Here is an 18,945-nt window from a genome sequence, read left to right as displayed (position 1 = left end):
AAGAGTCTGCGCTGTCCATGTCACTCGGATTAAGGGAGCCCTTTTTAGTTTGCTTCATGCAGGAGACCCCTCCTCGCTTCCCTTAGGAGATGGAGCTCCCCAGAGTCACTAGTCCCAGCACTTCTGGGACCAGTTGCTGCTGTAGCTCAGACCCCCGAGCTCTAGCGCCCCGTCCGCCCCGTCCTCCCCGTCCTCCCCGTCTGCACCGTCCGCGCGGCTCCCACACCAGCTCACCTGCTACTCCGGTCCTCCCCATTCCAAACTGATCCCCATTCACCTAGCCCAGGTGCCCCCTCCCCCAGCTCCTCCTCTCCCCGCTCCGTGCGTTTGCACAAGCCGCGCCTGCAGTCGGGTGCTGCCCCCCCCCAGTTTCCCTCCCCGCAGCTCGCCGGTCCCAGCTGTTGCCGAATCTTCCCCTTCCGCGCGCAGCCGGGTCCCTCCGCTTGCCCCATTCCCAGCTCAAACTGGAAGCCTCGGGGGGGGGGGGGGGGGGGGGGGGGTGCTGCTGGCTGGCGTCGGGAAGGTCGGACACGTGCCTACCAAAACTAGAGGCTGTTTATTAGACGTCCCACAGCGCCCTCGGGCTGCTGCCCCTCCCGCCCCGAAGGCTGGGTAGCCGGGCACCTTCCTGCTGCGGGCCCACAAACCCAAGGCCGGGAGAAGGGCCCGGTGGCTCGTGCCTCTTCTCAAGTCAATGTTGCGGCTAGTGGGGGGCGGGCGGGGGGGGGGGGGAGCCTCCAGCTGCCAGCCCCCCCCCCCAGCCAGGCTGCAGCTCTATCCGGGCCTGTCCATCCAGATGCCCAAGCCTCTGCGTGGGCAGGGGAGTCTCTCCGGGAGGGGGGTCTCCCCGGGAGGGGGGGGTGTCTCCCCTGAGCTCAGATTTTGGGAGTCTCAGCCCAGGTGTGGGGGGTGCAGATCCGTGGAACTTTAGGGCAGAGCAGCCTTGGGGGACAGCTCCAGGGGGACATGGGGTCCAGATGGGGTGCGCTCCAAGGCTGGGGCTGGGGACATCCAGGCATCTCTGTGCAGCCTGACTGTGGGTGAGCATGCGGGTGCTCCTCGTGGGGGGCGCACCCAGGGGTGGGCCCCGGGAGCTGTGTGGGTCCTGGGCTGTGTGAGGGGTCCCGGCGAGTGCTCACAGCAGGAGGGCACATGCACGAGATGCCCGTGGCCCAGCTGGCATGGGCATCCCCTGTGGGGAGAAGAGAAAGAGCAGGTCCCTCAGCCCCAGCCCCGAGCAGGGTGAGAGTCATCGGGCAGCAGGGTCCAGATACTCGGGTGGGATCACAAGGATGAGGGAGAAGGGAGAGCTGGGAAGGGCAGAGGAGACGGCTTGGAGCTGGGGCTGGGGCTGGGGCTGGCCAGCGACCCCCCCCCCCTTCAGTCTAGCATCTCTGTCTGCCTGTTTACCCATCTGCCTGTCTGTCTGTCTCCTACCCGCCTGTCTGTCTCCTGTCTGTCTCTCTCACCCCCCCCCAACCCCGGCAGCCTAGTCTGATCCTCTGGCCAAAGGCTCGCAGTTGAGGCTTCCTGGAGAGACCCAAGAGCCTCCCTGAGGGGGCGTGGCCCCCAGGCTGGCAGGGAAGAAGGCAGACCCAGAACGGGGCGGACCCGGCTTCAGACCAACACCTTCCTTGCCATGTGACCTGGACCAGTCAGCCAACCCCGGCCTGCCTCAGTTTCCTCCTCTGTCAAATGCAGGATTGGCCTCTGGCTACCAAGGTCTTTCCAACGCAACTTCTCAAGTGCTATGAACTCACTCCCAAGACCCTTCTCCAGGAAGGGAAGGCCAAAGATGAGGAAGAGAGTACCCCCAAAGGGCCAGCATCCCTCCCCCCAAGGCCCTGAGAGTGCTAAGCGCTGGGGGCATCAGGGAAGACTGCCCCGCCTCCCTGCTCCCCTCCCCCCTCCTTGCCCCTCCCCTGGCCCCTCCCCTCCTGGCCCCTCCCCTCCTGGCCCCTCCCCCCACCCCTCTCTGCCCCAGGCACCTTCCACACTTCAAGGCGACTTCAGGTTCTCCTGGAAGACCATGGTGGAGCTAGAGGCGTCTTCGTTGTTCCTTGTCTGGAGGTCGGGTCCCAGCCCAGGAGGAAACGAGGGGGGAGAATGACGTCTCCCTCCCCTCCCCAGAGGTTCTTGGGGCCGTTCTGGGGCAGGGGCCGTGGGGGGGGGCAGGGGAGAGCCCCCCCCCCGGAGTGATGTGGCCCCGGGCTGGGGGGGTGGCCCTGACCTCCCCGGGGGGCTCGGCTGCCTCGGGCACTCCCCCCCCCCTCCGGCGGGCACTCACCTGCCCCTGGCCGGTGTCGGCCTCCGCGTACTTGAATTTCTTCTGCTGGTAGTAGTGGCGCTTGGGCAGGATGTGGAGGAGCAGCAGGTCACAGAGCACGGTGGCCTGGCGGGGGCACAGAAGGTTCTCGGGCAGGGGCGGGGGGGGGGGGTCTGAGCTCCCGGCCCGTCTCCCCCCCCCCCCCCGGGAATGGGAGCCACAGACGGGCCGGGGCAGGACAGGCTGAGCCTTGGCGGGGGTGGGGGACAGAGGGGGCCGAGCAACCGACCCTGAGGGGCTGCTGTGTCGTCGCCCCCGTTTCCCAGGTGGGCGGGGCCTCCCCCGGGTCAGTCCGTATGGGGCCGCGGCCCGGCTTTGGGGACAGTGCTCCCTCTTTCTGCTCCGGGAAAGGCTCAGGAGGGTCTCCTGCCCCCAGCCCCAGTTTTCCTCCTTGTGCCTTCCCCTGCGGGGCTGCCCCAGGGCTCTGACCCCCTCCCCTCTCCCACGGCCCGGGGGGGTGACCGGGGTGCCCGGGAGACACCGGGAGCCTCGGCCCCGTCCGTTCTCTCGGCTGGACGCGGCCGTGGCCTTGGCTCTCCCCGGGGCCCCCTTCACCCGATCCGGGCACAGAGGGAAGCGTCGGCCCGGCTCTGTCCCTCCGCCCCGCGCCTCCGCCGCGCCCCCCCCCCCGGCGCCTCCGCCACCCCCCCCCCCCCCCCCGCCACTCGCACTCACCACCCCGAAGATCCCGATGCCGGAGCCGATGGTGGTCATCGTGGGGATGATGTCGAATTTGCCGGCCTGCGGGGAGAGGGCAGGGCCCGGCTCAGAGCGAGTGGCAGAGGGAGGACCTGAACCCCGGCCCTGGCTCCGCGGGGAGATGCTCCTGCGGGACGGGCAGGGCCTTGGGAGGCAGAGGGATGGTTCCCGGGAAGCCCCGCGCCCTCGGCACTAGCCCCGGTGGCCCCCGCATCTGGAGCCCCCGCCGTGGCCCGGAAGAGCCAGCCCTCCAGGGAGGGGCCTGGGCCGAGCCTGCTCTGCCGCTCCCTCCCTGTGCCCCAGTGGGGCCTCCGTTTCCCTGTCTGTAAAATGGGAAGCTCAGGCCAGAGCCCATCAGTGGGCTTCTGCTCCACCCGACCCCCCTGAGACAAAGGCCGGGGGCTGCCCCGCCCCCCCCAAACTCACCTGGCCGTTCACCAGGATGTCAAAGCGGATCCCGAACACTTTGAACAGGTGCCGGCGCTGGGTGCCATTCTCCGAGTAGTAGCGGGCAAACCTGGGGGGAGGGGGCCTGGGCTGGAGCCGCCGTCTGGCCCCTCATCCCTCCATCCGGGTCCTTTTAGGCCCATTCACCGGAGCACATATGCAGGATCCCGAGTTCCCCACCACCCCGGCCGCCCCCAGCTCCCCATCCCCCGTCCCCCGAGCTCCCTCCCCCTTCCCCCCGCAGCGCCTTTGCCCAGCCCGGCCCCGGGGGCCCCTCACCTGAAGTTGAAGCCCGGGGAGAGGTTGTTCTCTTCGTTGTGCAGGCCGTGGAACTCGTAGACGGGCCGGCAGTGCCGCACGGCCCAGTCCAGGTCACAGTTCCAGTCGATGGTGATACCGACCACCCCTCCCTGGGGGGACAGACCTTGGGAGCCCAGAGCCTTGGGGGGGGTCCCAGACAGAGATGGGGAAGGTTCCCCGGGCGGGGCCCCTGAGGGACCCCCCCAGCCCTGCTGACACTGTCCCCTTCCGGCCCCTCGTCTGTCCTCCCAGGGAAGCAGCCCAACCCCCCAGGCTGGCCCCAAACTTCTGTTCCTCACCCGCCCTGGAAGCCCGGCCGGCCATTAGCTAAAATGTGGGTCTAAAGCTCGGAGATCAGTGATGCTGATTCCCAAGGACACAGCAAGAGACAGAGACAGAGACACAAGACGGAGAGACAAGAGCCCAAGCCTGGAGAGCCCCGGGGCTGCCCCTGTGCCAAAGGAACAAAGAACCCAGGCTTGGAGGGATGGGGACTGGGCTGACTGAGCCTGGTCTGGCAGCTAGCTCTCTTCTGTCTCTCTGTCTCTGTCTCTGTCTCTCTTATCTCTTTCCTCTCTGTCTCTGTCTCTCTCCATCTCTCTGTCTCTCTCCTCATCTCTGTCTCTATCTCTCTCTCTCTGTGTCTCTGTCTCTCTCCTTGTCTCTGTCTCCCCCCCCCCCCTCCATACCTTCACAGCCAAGGTGCTGAAGTTCTGGCCGGAGTACCTCACGATGGAGCCCAGCTCGAAGATGGGGCACAGGGGGTCCTGGCTCTTGTGGTACACGCAGCTCTTCAGGTATTGCTTGTTTATAGCTTCCACCAGGTTCCGCCTGCGGGGAGAAAGGCGGGTCCCGCTGGCCAGGGAGCAGACCGAGGCCGGGCCCCCCGCAGCCTCCTGGAGGCCAGAGGCCAGAGGGCTTGGGAGGCTGCTCCCCCCCTGGAAGGATGGAAGGAAGCGGAGTTCCCAGAGGCCCCTGAGGGAGCAGAGCCCCCAGCCTCAGAGGGGCGCCGGCTCCTGCCTTCTGGGGCCCTGGCTGAAGAGCAGCCCCAAATGTCAGGGGGGGCGGCCCGGGGGGGAGTGGCAGCCAGAGAGAGCCCGCCGCTGCTCCCGGAGCATTTACCTGTTGACTTTGAACCTGGGAAAGCTGATGCTGTTCTTGATGAAGAGGGTGAAGCTCTCGGCCTCCCTCAGGAGGGCTGGCCTGGAAGAGAGCCAGCGTCCCTCAGACTGAGGACTCGTGGCCCCTCCCCCTGTCCCTCCCTTTCCTCCTCTCCCCCTCTTCCCCATCCCTCCTCCTCTTCTTCCCCTTGTCTTCCAGGGCCAGGGTCTCCCCTAACACTTCCTCAAGCCTCCACCCCAAGCTGTCTACACCGGCTGCGAGAGGAGAGCCTGGGGGTCCCCCAGCAGGGGCAGGAAGCGGTCCCAGCCACTGCCCAGGGAGCCGCAGCCTCCGCCTGGACGCCGGCCAGCAGCCTCCCTGAAAAGCCGCCTGGCCGCCTTTCCTTCCAGACGCTCGGAGCTGGGAGGGCCTCCCAGGTCCCTGAGCCCAACCTCCCCATTTTACAGATGGGGAAACCGAGGCACCATGAGGGCCAGGGGTCGGGATCACATGACGGGATGGTAGATCCAACCCCTGGCCCTACACGCGGCCTCTGTTGTGAATCCTGCTCTTTGGCTTTTTGGATTCCACTCGGGCTCGGGAGGAGCCCCCCTCCCCCCCGCCACGGGCTGGGCCTTCACCAGGGAACCCTCTGTCCAGCCGGAAGGACGAGGTCCGCCTCTGCTTGACCCCTCGTTCCATGCCCGGCCTCCTCCTAGCCTGGGACCCTGGCCAGATCCCCCAAGGCCGCCCCTCCCCCTGTCCTGCCCCCCTCTGGAGCCCGGACAGACTCTCGGTGACCTCTGGCCCCAGCTCCGGGGGGACTGCTGCCCCCAGGGCCAGGAGGGGGCCCAACCTGGGGGCCCCAGGCCGCCCCCAACAGCCTCTCAGGGCCCCGCTCCCTCCCCGCCAGTTACAGAAACAAAAACAAAGCCCATCCCAGGTCCACTTGGAGCCGTTTCCCAGGACTGAGGAACGTATGTGGAATGGAGGCAGAGGGGAGACCGTCCAGGAACGGGTAAGTCCCTCGCTTTACTTTCTTTTTCCCTATTTGTGTCTCCGTGACCCGCACGCGTGTGTTGTGTGTTGGCCACTATTTCCTCAAACTGTAGCTAGGGTCACTTCGGCGGAAATGCTGCCGTTTCTCACTGTCATCGGTATTAGGCGCCCGGCTGAACGCCGTTGGCTCAGGGACCTCGGTGTTGAAGGTCGGTCGGCGCCACGGCTGATGTCGGGGGGGGGGGGGGAGAGGGCACCTCTTTCTCAGTGCTCCCCAAGCTCCGAGGGGATCCCTGGGGGCCAAACCTGGACTCCCGGATCGTTCCTAGTTCTTTAGCCCTCGGAAGCTCTCTCTTTCCCTCCTCCCGGCGGAATTGCTCATTCTCAGGAGAATCTCTTAATAAACAGCTTTTCTGCTTTTTGCTTCCAGAAGTCTCTGAGTGCTCATTTGGGGATAATTCTGCCCCTCGGAAACTCATACAAAGCGGGCGCTTTGTAAATGGAGAACGAATGAACGAACAAGTGAGTGAGTGGGTGAGTGAGTGAGTGAATGAATGAGTGAGTGAATGAATGAGTGAATGAATGAGTGAACGAGTGAGTGAGTGAGTGAGTGAGTGAATGAGTGAGTGAGTGAATGAATGAGTGAGTGAGTGGGTGAGTGAGTGAATGAATGAGTGAATGAATGAGTGAGTGAGTGAGTGAATGAGTGAATGAGTGAGTGAGTGAATGAGTGAGTGAATGAATGAGTGAGTGAGTGAATGAGTGGGTGAGTGAATGAGTAAATGAGTGAATGAGTAAGTAAATGAGTGAGTGAGTGAATGAGTGAATGAATGAGTGAGTGAATGAGTGAGTGAGTGAGTGAATGAGTGAGTGAGTAAGTGAATGAATGAGTGAGTGAATGAGTGAGTGAATGAATGAGTGGGTGAGTGAATGAGTGAAGTGCAGGGACCCAAGACTGCGCCCTCGGAGGCAGACTAGGGGGAGCCGGGTCTCCAGCCTCCCCGGCTCTGTGCTCATGTGCTACAGCCTCATCCCCCAGCCCCCCACATCGGGTAGTGAGGAGTTAGGTCACCTGGGTTTCTCTGGACCGTCCTTGCCCTGCCCAGGGGGTCAGGGGGCCAGGGCTCAAAGGCCAAGGGCCGGACCCTCGGCTCTGCTGCAGCCTCAGCCACAGAACAAAACCTCCACTGAGCTTGGGGTGAGGACTCGCTCCCTGAATGGTCCTCCCCAGCCCCCCCCCAGGACGCACCTCCTTCTAGGTCCCAGATGAAACCGCCCCCCCCCGCCCCCCGGCCACGCCCCCCCAGCCCCAACCTCCCCCGGCAGCAGCGCCTCGGGCGGGTCCCCAGCGTCCGGCTGAGGGTCGGTGTCAGAGGCAGAATCGGGATTCAGGCCCCCCTCGGTGCCCAGACTTGGGGAGCACGTGGGGGTGAAGCTACAAGCCGCCCCCAGCCCCTCCCCCGCTCCACGTTTGCGGCGGACTTTACTCAGGGACGTGATCGTCCACCTCCACGGGGCACCAGCCCAGGACTTCGCAGGTCTTGACGGAGCTGTTAAAGCGCACGCACTTGCCGGTCCGGATGCCTGCGGGGGGAGGGGGGAGGGGCTGAAGCTCTCCTGCTGGGGGCGCCCTCCCGGACCCTCACCCAGGGAATGGGGGCTCTGTCCCGGCTACTCCTCTCTACACACTCCCCCTCCCACCCTGGGCGGGGGTCTCTAAGCCCGGCATAAGCCGCGGGGTCCGCGCCCCGCCCCGGGTCCGGGCCCGGCCCTCCTAGGGGTCAGTGCCCCGCCTCCCACGGGTCCGCGCCCGGTCCGCCTAAGGGCCTTCTCTCCCGTCCGCTCTTTTAAAAACAAATGGAAGGAAGGAAAGAGAGAGGCAGGAGGAGAGATGGAAGGGGGAGGGGGAGAGGGAAGGAGCGGGGAAAGGAGAGGGGGAAGCAGGCTGGGGGGAGCTGTCCATGGTGGGCAAGTGCTTCCCTGAGAGGCCTCTGGGCTCCTGACCCTTGGTCCGCGTGACCCTGAGAGACTTGGGCCAGGAGGGACCTGGGCTGCCTTAGGGGAGGGGGAGAACAGCGTGGGGAGGGGCCGACCCTTACCGTGGCCCTTGCGTTTGGGTTTCCCTGCCGGGCAGCCCCTGTCATCCTGACAAAGCCCTCCGTCTGGATTCTGGAAAGACCAGGGGGCGCCCATGAGGAGGGAGGAATGCCCTCCCTCGCACCCCCAGGCTCCGGAGAGCTGTCTCAGAGCGGATAAACCGCTTCCGAAGGTGGGGAGCTCCCCATCCCCACAGGTATTCAAGGCGGGGTGGCTGCCTGCCAGACATGGGGCCAGGTGCTCCTGAGCGTCCCCCCCCCCAAACACAGAGAATCTGGAGTCCCCAGGGGACCCCCCCAGACGCCCGGGGCAGAGGCAGGGAGTCCCAAGACTTCCTGGGGGGTTGGGGGCCGGGCGCACCTTAGCCCCCAGCCCCAGCAGAGGGGGAGGTGCAGTCACTCAGCCATCTCCTCACCCTGACAGCCCCAGCCAGAATTAGGACTTGGAGCCTCGCCACGGCCCCGTTTTGTAGACAGGGAAACTGAGGCAAAGGCTAAGTGATTTCCCCAGCTGCAGCGTCCAGGATGGGCCTTCCTGGCTCGGGGCCGCAGCCTGGGGGAGGGGGAGGGACCTCGGAGAGAGCATCCTGTTTCGCTCCCTGCTTCTCTCCCCGAGGCCGCCGGGACCAATCCAAGATCCCCCGAAGGGAGGGCGCGAGCCCGGCCGCCCCTCCCCCCCGCCGCAGAGGGCTTGAGTCAGACTTTGTGTCCCCTAAAGTCCCAGGGCTCCTGCAGGGCGGGGGGTGGGGGCTCTTACGTCAGCGCAGCTCCCCTGCACCTGACCGGGAGTCACAATGAGGTTGGTGATCACCACGAAGGAGCTGGCGCCCTGGGAGGGAGAGAATGCAGCTGGAGGCGCGCTCTGGGCCCCATTCCTGCCAGGGAGGGGGCTCGTGGGGGGGGCTCGGCCCTAATTTGGGGAGGGAGCCCCTCCTTCCACTCCACCCCACCGCCTTTCCCTCCCAGGGGAGGCTGAAAGTCCCAACTCATCTACGTGGAGCCCCAGCGCGGGAGCTCAGTGCGAGCAGCCGAGGGCTGGCGGGCAGCTAAGGGGGGGGGGGGAGGGAAAGAGGAGGGGAGGGGGCAGGCAGCCGGGGGCGGGCGGGCAGCGGGGGAGGGGGGGACGAGCAGCCGGGGCCAGCGGGGGGGGGGGGGAGGGGGAGGGAAGAAGAAGTGAGGAGGGGTAGGAGGGGAGGGGGCAGGCAGCCGGGGGCGGGCGGGCAGCGGGGGAGGGGGGGACGAGCAGCCGGGGCCAGGGGGGGGGAGGAAGAAGGAGGAAGGAGGGGGAGGAGGGGAGGGGGCGGGCAGCCCTGCAGGTGGCCTTGCCACAATGATTCGATTTCCAGCCCTGGAAGAGGGGAGCTGGGAAGGGAGCCAGGGCTGGCAGCGAGGGCCTGCAAGGAGGGGAGGGAGGAGAGGACGGCTGGCTCTGACCACCCCCTCGCCTGGGGGCCGGAGCTGGCCCAGGCAGTGGGAGCTCCCACCTAGAGGGCAGACAGAGGGGTGGTTGAGGCGGAAGGGGGCCAAGGTCCGGCTGAGGACCAATAGGGGAGACTGAGGAGAAGGGGGTAAGACCCCCTGAGTACTTTCGCTGCCTTCTCCCTCCCAGACGACACCGGCCACACCTCCCCTTGCCCTCTTCCCCCTCCCCAGCCAAATCTCAGTCAGATGTGCGGCCCCAGCTGGGAAGGGGAGACCAGGACTCGGATGGAGGGCAGGGGCAGCGAGGGTCTCATAGGGGGAGGCCGGAGCTGGCACGGGGGTCCTGCCTGCTGGCAGGTGTGCACTGGGTGCTAGGACTTTGTTGGAAAAGGATAAACTGCCAAGCCGCTTTTTTGAAGGTCTCCTCTCCCTCCACTCAGACTCAGAGCCCCCACGGGAAGACCCTCAAATGGGCAATTTGGGGTGTCTGGGGCCCCCATCCCCGCTTCTCACACACTGGCTCACTCACCTGGGCTGGAAACACGTAATCAGCCACGTCCCAGACCTGTAAGCCCAGGCCAGAGATGTTGGTCACGGCCAGGCCCTTGAGCTTCACTGACACCGAGCTGATGAGCCTGTCGGTTGTCTGATAGCCCTTCTCAAAGAGAAAGACCCACCTGGGGACAGAAAAGTGTTCGTGGGTGTCCCGCAGGGGCCCGGCAGCCACCTTCTGAGCCCGGCACCCGTCTTCCTGGGGGCTCTGCTTTTCCAGAACACACCTCCTCCAAGGGGGCTGTGGGAGTGGGAGGGAGAAGGGACAGCCAGGTCCCCAGGGGCACCAGGGAGGATCTGAGTGAAAGTCCAGCCTCAGATACTTCTTAACTGTATGACCCTGGATTTGCCTTCATTTCTTCTTCTGCCAACCACCCCCTAGCTTTGCCAAGACAATGCCAGAAGGGTCCCGAAAAGTCAGATGAGACTGAAAGAACCAAACAGCAAGTCGTATCACCTCTGTTTAACTCAGCTAACCCTCCCATGTTTTTTGTGAGGACCAAATGAGACAATATTTTCACTTAACACAGGGCCTGGCTTAATAAACACTTAGAATATTTGCTTTGGAGTTAGAAGGACCTGAGTTCAAATCCTGCCTTAGTCACTAAACATGTGACCTTGGGCAGTCATTTAATGTCAGCCTGCCTCTGTTTCTCCATCTGCAAAATGGGGATAATAACAGCAGTCCAGGGTGCCGTGATAACTTATGAAAGAGTGCTCTTATTATCCCTCCTTGCTATTCTCCCTCCAAGCCTCCAATCATCAGGGCTCTCTGAGTCTGGACTTCTCAGTTGGGGAAGATCTGGGGCCGTTCCCAAAATCAAACTTGAAAAAAGAGAGCACGATGGAGAGTAGGGGTATGGAGCTGCAGAAGACTGAGCACCAGGGGAGCCCAGGGACCCAATATCTCCAACATCACCCACTTCCTCCCAGTTACTCAGGCTTCTAGTTTAACCCAATGAATGTGTATTGAGCACATTCTATGGGCAGACAGTCTTTGATTGGTTGCCCTATCTCCTTTTCTCCTCCTTTTCTGACTGCTCTTCTTCTCTCTCCTTTGCTGGAGCTTCTTCCAGATCATGCTTTCTAACCATGGGTCCCTCAAGATTCTGTTCTAATTCTTCTCTTCTCCTTCTAAAGACCTTCCCTGGGTGAGCTCATCAGCCTCCCCCGGGGTTCAATGACATCTCTGTGCTGACAATTTTCAAATCTACCTATCTTGCTCCCTAACATCTCTGCTACTGCCAGTCTCTCTGCTACAGCTCCCTTTCAGATATCTTGATCTGGACATCCAATTGACATCTTAATCTCAACATGTCCAAAACAAAACTCATTGCCTTACCCTTTAAGCCCTCTCTCCTCTCCTATCTTCCATATTATTGTAGTAAACACCTTCTTCCCAGATCCTCAGGCTCCCAACCCAGGAGCCCTCCTAGACTCCTCACTTTCTCTCACTCCCCAGAACCAATATGGTGTCTAGTATTTCACCATTGCAGCTTCTCTCCTCCATTTTACCTCTGTAGCTTCTGTTCTAGATTTCATCTCTAAAACATCTGTATTTTGTCTCTGCAGCATCTCTAGCCAGTGTCACCTCTGCAGCATTCCTGGTCTGTTTCACCTTTGCAACAGCTCTAGTCAGTTTCATCTTTGCAGCATCTCTGATCAGTTTCACCTCTTCAGTGTCCTTGATCAGTTTCACCTTTGCAGCACCTCTACTCTTTTTCACCTCTGCAGCATCTCTACTCTATTTCACCTCTGCAGCATCTCTACTCTATTTCACCTCTGCAGCCTCGCTGATCAGTTTCACCTCTGCAGCCTCCCTGGTCAGTTTCACCTCTGCAGCCTCCCTGGTCAGTTGCACCTCTGCAGCATCTCTACTCTATTTCACCTCTGCAGCATCTCTACTCTATTTCACCTCTGCAGCCTCGCTGATCAGTTTCACCTCTGCAGCCTTCCTGGTCAGTTTCACCTCTGCAGCCTCCCTGGTCAGTTGCACCTCTGCAGCATCTCTGGTCAGTTTCACCTCTCCAGCATCTCTCCAATATGTCCCCTTCTCTGACATTGTCCCCACCTTAATACAGACTCTCATCATCTCATGATTAACAATAAACTTTCAGAGGGTCTGCCTGCCTTCAGTCTCTCCCCACTCCAATTCATCCTTCATTTAGCCACCAAAGTTATTGTTAAGGACTTGACTTCTCTAAGTATTTATTTATATTTGTCTGGGATTTTTTGTTTCTTTAAGCCTCAGCATATTGTTATTTTTTTCTGTCACTATATCTGAACTTTCTAAGCATCTAAAATCAACTTGATTTCAAGAAAATTAATCCTGAAGCCAATAGGTTATCAGGACTCATAACAGAGTCAAAGTCATCCCCAGTCAGGGACTGCACAGAGAGGTAGGGGCCAGGCAATATATGCAATATTGGGGCCCTCATTGCACATATATAACCTATATCTGATTGCTTACCATCTTAGGGAAGGGGAAGGAGATGGAGGGATAGAATTTGGCACTCAAGAACTTTAAATAAAAATGTTTAAAAAATTGGAGCCCTTCAAGATCTGGCTAGGGCTTCAGCGGGGAACAAAGCCAACTAACTAGTGGCTGATGACTGTGTAAGGAGAAGGAAGTAGAGATAAAGCTGAAGAAAGGCCCCATATTGGGTCATCCCTAAGCAGAGGCAGAAGCTAGGGATTATGGAAATAGACAGGGCAGAACTGGGACAGAGCAGCAATAGGGCCATCTGGCCCACTCAGAAGACAGGACTAGAAGGAGTGGTCCTGACACAAGATCCCAATCTAGGAACTCAGACTAGAGATGTGGGTACACAGAAGAAAACCCTGAACACAATGAAGAAATGCTATGGATTAAGAGAAACCTCAAAGGCAACATGGGTGGGGGTGGGGGGAGGAAATGATTTAGACAGAGGACTCCAAGAAAGGATAGAAGAAATAAGGCAAAAATTTAAAGTAGAGCTCTTGAGGGGGAAAAAATGGAAGGAAAATAAATAGCTTAGAACAGAAGATGGAAAACTTGACCCAAGTAGTGAACTGAAAATAGAATGAAATAAATAACTTGATGATTCAACAAGACAAGAAATATTAGAATAAAGTTGAATGACTGGAAAGTCAGAAGAACGGGTATGTGTACACAACATATATGGAAAACTAGGAGATAAAATTTAAAAATCATCAGAATTCCTAAAATTACAAAATTTAAAAAAACTGGACACCATATTTTAAGAAATCATAAAAAAAAAAAACTGTCCCTATCTTCTAGAATTAGAGGGCAAAGTGAAAATAGAAAGAATCTATGAGTTATCTCTGATAAGAAGTACGAAAATGAAAACCCTCAGAAACATCACAGTCAAAATCCAGAGTTTAGAGGATGAAGTAAAAATATAGTGTGAGGATTCACAAAGAAAGAATTGAAGAACATAAGGAACCAGAATCAGGATCACATAAGATCTCACCTTAGGAGAGAAGAAATTTTGGAATATGACATCCCAAAAGACAAAGGGAAGAAGACTTGCAACAGAGAACAACTTATCCTGTAAAACGGAATTCTAATCCTGTGTGGTGGCAAATGGGGAGGGATTTTTATTATAGCACAGAACTTCCGAGCACTACAGATGAACCGGTTAGACTTGGGCAGACTCTTTGAAATGTAAACGTAGGAGAAAAGAGAAACCTAGAAAGGAAAATATATTCCAACAACCAAATGATGACCAAAGACTTACATTCTAATAGAAGGAGAAGGAAAAGTGTCCCTTCAGAATTCCATTGTCTTAGAGTTAAAAAAAAAAAAAAAGACCTACGCATAGTTTTGTCCCGTTTTATTTGCTTTCAAGAAAGAAATAAAGGAGGGGGAAAAGAAATACTAGAGAAGAAATTAGGAAAAAGAAGGAAGAGCTCTGTTTCTCATAAATGAAATGTACTAAAAAGTATAAAAATATGAAGGAAGCTGTCGGGAGAGGAAACATCTCATAAACTTTATTCTTCTTTGAACCAGGAAAGGAGTGTTGACTATATACACAAAGTTTGGAGTAGATATATATTAAATTCAATAGGGAAACCGACAAGGACAGTGAAAGAGAAGAAAGTGTTTGTAAGAAGGGAAGAACTGGTGAAGTCATGGTTTCAAACTAAACAAATGTCAGCTTTAGAAAGAGGATCATGAAAGGAAGATTCAAGGTAAAGAAAGTATATGAAGCCGTGATCAAGATCTGGGCTGGATGAAGAGAGGAAAGAAAGAGAAATGGAATCGGTCCAATTCAATACTCTTAGCGTTGACCCTATTCCTTTTCTTTTCTTTGTAAAGAATAGCTTGGGGACAAAGAAAAGAAAAATCATAAGAGATTATGAAGGAAGAAAAATATGAGTAATAATCATAATAATAAATGTCAGTAGGATAAATTCACCTACAAAATCCAGGAGGATAGCAGAATGCGTTGGAAAGCAGAACCCAATAAGAAACATAACAAAGATGGGCGTGAAGTTAAAATGTAAGGATGGAGACAAATATATTCTGCCGTAGGTGAATTTTTCAAAGTTGGAATGAAGTGATTCAGGCCAATCCAGTAGACTCGTGATGGAGAGAGCCATCTGCACCCAGAGAGAAGCCCATGGGGACTAGATGTGGAGCACAACACAGCATTTTCACTTTTTGGTTGGTGGCTTTGTGTTTTCTTTATTTTTTCCCCTTTTGTTCTGATTTTTCTTGTGCAACAAGACAATTGTGAAAATAATTATAGAAGAATTACCCATTTAACATGTATTGGATTATTTGCTATCTAGAGGAGGGGAGAGGAAGGAAGGGAGAGAAAAATTTGCAACCCAAGGTTTGCAAGGGTGAATGCTGAAGCTACCTTTGCACGTATATTTTAAAATAAAAAGCTATTATTTAACAAAATAAAAGTAAATTGGGAAATCATGGTCTCAGACAAGGCAATGGTAAAAATAGGCACAACTTCAAAAAAGATAAGCAGGGAAACCATATGATACTTAAAGGAATCCTATATGATGCAATAATAACAGTATTTTGTAATATGTATGTGTGTGGATATAGATACATGTGTGCGGATGTATGTATGTACATATTTGCCAAATAGCATTGCATTTAAATATGTAAAAGAATCAAATTATGGGGAGAAATAGGTAGCCAAAAGCCCAATAAAACGGAGGACCTTAATATCCCCTCCTTCTGACCTAGACAAAGCTAACAGAAGAGAAAAACCAGAAGGCCGGTCACCAGCTGAGTAGAATTTTAGAAAAGCTAGCGAGGCTGGATCTCCCAGGGTCACTGACCGGGAGTCAGAGTCTAAAAGTTTGGGGCCTAAAAGTCAAGGAAGTGGCTATTGGACTGTGTCGTCTCCTGAACGGGGGCTGGGAGAGGTTGACGGTCAGACCCGCTTTTAGGAAAATCGCTTTGCCGGCCCAGGGGAGGATGCACTGAAGAGGGAGGACACCCCGGGGGTGAAGAGAGCAGACTCCTTCACGCGGCCCTCCTCGGGGTGAAGCAGAGGACGGTCTCCCAAAGTCAGGAGCTGAGGAGACCCCAGGGGAGTCCTCCCTGCGGCTTCGCGCTTCCTGAATCAGTGGAGGGACCCGATGGTCACTTGGGTGCTCCAGACCCCAAGCTCTGGGGAAGCTCAGGGAAGAGACTGGCAGGGTTGGAGGGGCCTGGGAAGGCTTCCTGGAGGAGGCGGGATGTGAGCGGCAGCGGAGGGAAGTGCAAAGTCCCGGGGCGGTAATCCTCACTGGTGTTGCCTGAGGCTGGGGGCCCAGACACATGAGAGCCTGAGCCGAGCGGTGGGGAACAAGCAGCTCTTTAAGCGAGCTGGGGACAGGGGGAGCAGGGGCGGCAGGAGGAGGGGGGACCCGGAGCTCCGGCCGTCCGGGTCTTGCCTTCCTTCTCTGGGCAGTGGGGGGGGGGGTCCGGGCGAGGGGTCCCCAGTCCCTCCCGTCTCTGTGACTTGGCTAGGGGCGCAGCAGGGGACGGCTTGGGCTGTGAGCTCCAGGACCTCGGGCTTTATTTCTGCGGAGGCTCACGCAAGTCCCGCCATAGAGCGGGCCTGGGGCTCCCACCGCCAGCCTCCTCCCGCGGAGGCTGAGGCGGAGTCGGGCTGGCAGGAGGGAGGTGGGGAAGGAGACCTCGGGCCTCCTCCCTGGGTTGGCCCTGCTGTCCGCCACCCCGGGGGCCGTTGTCTTCAGTCGGGGTGGAGGAAGGAGGGGGAGAGACGGCTCCGGCACCCGCCTTCAAAGGCTCAAAGCAAGGGGGCCCCGGGGCTGGTAGCGCCCCGGGGCACCTCCCCAGCCTTGCCTGGATGCTACTTAGCAAGTCTTTCTCCCTCGGGATTTGATCATCAGCCTTTCCTGAAAAATGAGGAAACTGAGGCACTGGGGGGGGAGTGGAGAGGGAGGAGGGGGGTCCGAGGACACGCCCACTACCCGCAGCAGGTCCCTAGCGGAATCCAGATGGGCCTAAGGTCACCGCGGCAGGGCCCTTTCCTCCCACTGGGAAGTCCAGCTGTCCCCCACGGGACAGCGAGGGTCTCCATCCCGCCTCACACTCACGCCCCGGGGGCTCACACCCTCGCAGCCCCTCACCCCATCCCCCATTGGCAGCACGGCCCCCCATCTCTGCACACTCCAAAGGTACCTGCACACACCCCCCCTCCTCCCCGCCCCCCCTCAGGAAGCTGTAGGCTAAGCCCGAGCCAGCCCCGGGCTGCCTCCTGGCCTCCGGCAGAGCCAATCCCGCGGGCAGAGCGCCCCCTCTTCCCCCTCCCCCCCCACCCAGTGTCTTCAGCCTGGGTTCCAGCGGCCGCAGGAGGGAAGGAAACTCTGCGCGGGGGCAGGAGCTCGGTGGGGGGGACAGAGGCCGCCACCCCAGCTCGGACCGTGAGAGGCCAGGAGAGCCAGGGGGGCTCCTTCTGCCTCAGCCTCCGGGGGTCCTGCTGTGGGGGGGGGGAGAAATCCGGGGGGGGACAGCGGCGGGAGACAGGGCTGGGGCTCTTACCCTATCACGTAGCTGAGGACCACCAGCTGGATGAGGCGGAAGATGACGCCCACTTTCTTGTTCCGCACCAGCACCATGCGGGGGGTGTCGTACTCGAAGAAGAAAGCGGACAGCTTGGCCCTGATCCGGCCCTGCATGCTGCCCTGGGGGGGAGGGGGCCTGCCGGGCCAGCGCTGCCCTGGGGGGTCCAGTCCAGTGCTGCCCTGGGGGGCGCTGTCCTGCCGGGAGCCGGGCCGGGGCCTCCGCCAGCCGCGTCCTCTCCCTGCTCAGACCGGGACTGAGGGACAGATGTGGACAGCCCGGGTTGGGCAGTTTATCGGACAAATAAATTTCCATCTATAGGCAGGGGGCGGAGCCGGCGGGTGGGGGAGGGGGGGCCGCCCAGGCCCTGCCGGAGCTCTGGCTGCCGGTGACGGGCCTCGCTCAGGAAGGAAGCCCGGCTGTCAACCGTCAGATAAGCGCGGCCCAGAATAGGAACATCTGGGGGCAGAGGCCGGAGCCCGAGGCCTCCGGCCCTCCCGGTCCCCCGCGGCCCGCCGGGACCCAGCGCCAGGGGAGGCTTCCCGGCCCCGTCTGCCCCCGAGGACCCGTTATCCGATGGGCCCACACGGGACTAGCCGGAGGGATCACGGGCAGGGCGGGGTTCGAGTCCTGCCACTGAGCCTGACCAGCTCCTCCGCTGGGCTGCTGGCCCCAGCCCCTCTGGGCATCAGCCAGTGCCCGTCTCCAGTGCCCATCTCCAGTGCCCATCTCCAGTGCCCGTCTCCAGTGCCATCTCCAGTGCCCGGCTCCAGTCCCCATCTCCAGTGCCCGGCTCCAGTGCCCATCTCCAGTGCCCGCCTCCAGTGCCCATCTCCAGTGCCTGCCTCCAGTGCCCGGCTCCAGTGCCCATCTCCAGTGCCCGGCTCCAGTCCCCCTCCCCAGTCTCCATCCCCGGTCCCCGTCCTCGGTCCCAGCCTCAGGTCTAGCCTGGAGATGGAGGCCATGCAGAGCCATAGCCAGGTTGGGCTCTCCCTCACGCCTCCAACCTTGGTGCCCCCCCGGGGTCTCCCACTTCCCCGGCAGGTCCCGGGTGGAGGATGGCCCCGGCCCCAGGCTGCAGGACCACAGGCAGACCGGCTCCCGCTCTCTGGCCCGCTGGGGCACCTCCTTACCCGGGAAAGTCCCGCTGTCCTGCTGGGGGTCCTGGGAGCCCCCCATGCCCCCAATCTCCGAGTGAGCACAGAGACAGGGAGGGAGCCCAGAGTCAGGCCCGCACACATGGTGCTGTTTGGGCCTAGAAATCTCCCAGGACAGGGAGCCCAGATGCCCTGGCTGTGGCCGGGGGTGCTGGGGGGAGCACAGAGCGGTCTGGGGGGGCCTGCCTGCCCCACTGCCCTACCATCCCCCACATCACTCTATGACCCCAGGACTTGACATGGGGGTCCTGGTAAGAGAAGCCTTTAGAAACCCCCCAAATCTTGTCACGGAGCCCATTCTAGGAGCATCTGGGAGGCTTTGAGACTTAGCTGGAGGCCGGCCCAAGATCTCAGAGGGGACAAGCTCCAAGGCTGGCATTCGATTCCCCACTTTCTCCCCCTGGGAAGGCCCCTCCCCAGCGAAAGGCCAGGGAGAGCCCCTCCAGGAGAAGGCTGCCCCCTGAAAAGGAGAGAGGAGGCTTCAGAACCCTGATTCCTCTGGGGCCTGGGTTCCGATCCATCTCCCCGGGGCCTGGTGTCCGCCCCCCCTCCCCGGGGCCTGGTGTCTGTCCCCCCCTCCCCGGGGCCTGAGTTCCGATCCCTCTCCCTAGGGCCTGGGGTCGGGCCCCGTGGGGCAGGCAGCATTTGGATTGGCTCCTGTTCAGAGCAGCCCCGGCCTGGGCAGGGAGAGCCAGCCTGGAGCTGAGAGGTCCTTTTAGGGAAGGGCTGAGAGTGTCTGCCAGTGGTCGGGGCGGGCAGGCTAAATTTAACCGGGCTCGGGCCTAGGGCTGCCGGCCGGCCTCC

General features: G+C 59.5%; 1 protein-coding gene across 2 annotated transcripts; it reads right to left on the bottom strand.

Annotated features, from left to right (window-relative positions):
* Positions 1 to 537: 537 nt before the first annotated feature.
* On the bottom strand, positions 538 to 17,261 carry P2RX1 (purinergic receptor P2X 1). 2 transcript variants are annotated; one of them, XM_051991580.1, is made up of 13 exons: positions 16,964 to 17,261; positions 9,920 to 10,067; positions 8,726 to 8,797; positions 7,972 to 8,041; positions 7,360 to 7,456; positions 4,895 to 4,975; positions 4,462 to 4,603; positions 3,752 to 3,912; positions 3,452 to 3,542; positions 3,002 to 3,067; positions 2,288 to 2,392; positions 1,989 to 2,064; positions 538 to 1,192 (listed from the first exon to the last, which is right to left on the bottom strand). In XM_051991580.1, exons 1-12 carry the CDS (start codon positions 17,098 to 17,100, stop codon positions 1,999 to 2,001), a joined length of 1,236 nt encoding a protein of 411 aa, XP_051847540.1. In that variant the 5' UTR covers positions 17,101 to 17,261; the 3' UTR covers positions 538 to 1,192; positions 1,989 to 1,998. The 2 variants fall into 2 exon arrangements, with proteins under 2 accessions (XP_051847540.1, XP_051847541.1); XM_051991581.1 differs by having other exon boundaries at positions 3,752 to 3,882; positions 16,964 to 17,260.
* Between the last annotated feature and the right edge of the window lie 1,684 nt (positions 17,262 to 18,945).

The sequence above is a fragment of the Antechinus flavipes genome, chromosome 3 (assembly GCF_016432865.1).
Source record: "Antechinus flavipes isolate AdamAnt ecotype Samford, QLD, Australia chromosome 3, AdamAnt_v2, whole genome shotgun sequence".
Taxonomy (NCBI): domain Eukaryota; kingdom Metazoa; phylum Chordata; class Mammalia; order Dasyuromorphia; family Dasyuridae; genus Antechinus; species Antechinus flavipes.
This window is presented reverse-complemented; position numbering and strand designations above follow the sequence as displayed.

Coding starts and splice junctions, on each gene's coding strand:
- P2RX1 (XM_051991580.1), bottom strand. CDS start 17,100: ATGCAGGGCCGGATCAGGGCCAAGCTGTCCGCTTTCTTCTTCGAGTAC. Junction 4,976..7,359: donor GTGGACGATCACGTCCCTGA/GTAAAGTCCGCC, acceptor GCTCTCTTCCAG/GCCAGCCCTCCTGAGGGAGG. Junction 3,913..4,461: donor TCAGCACCTTGGCTGTGAAG/GTATGGAGGGGG, acceptor ACCCCCCCCAAG/GCTCTGGGCTCCCAAGGTCT.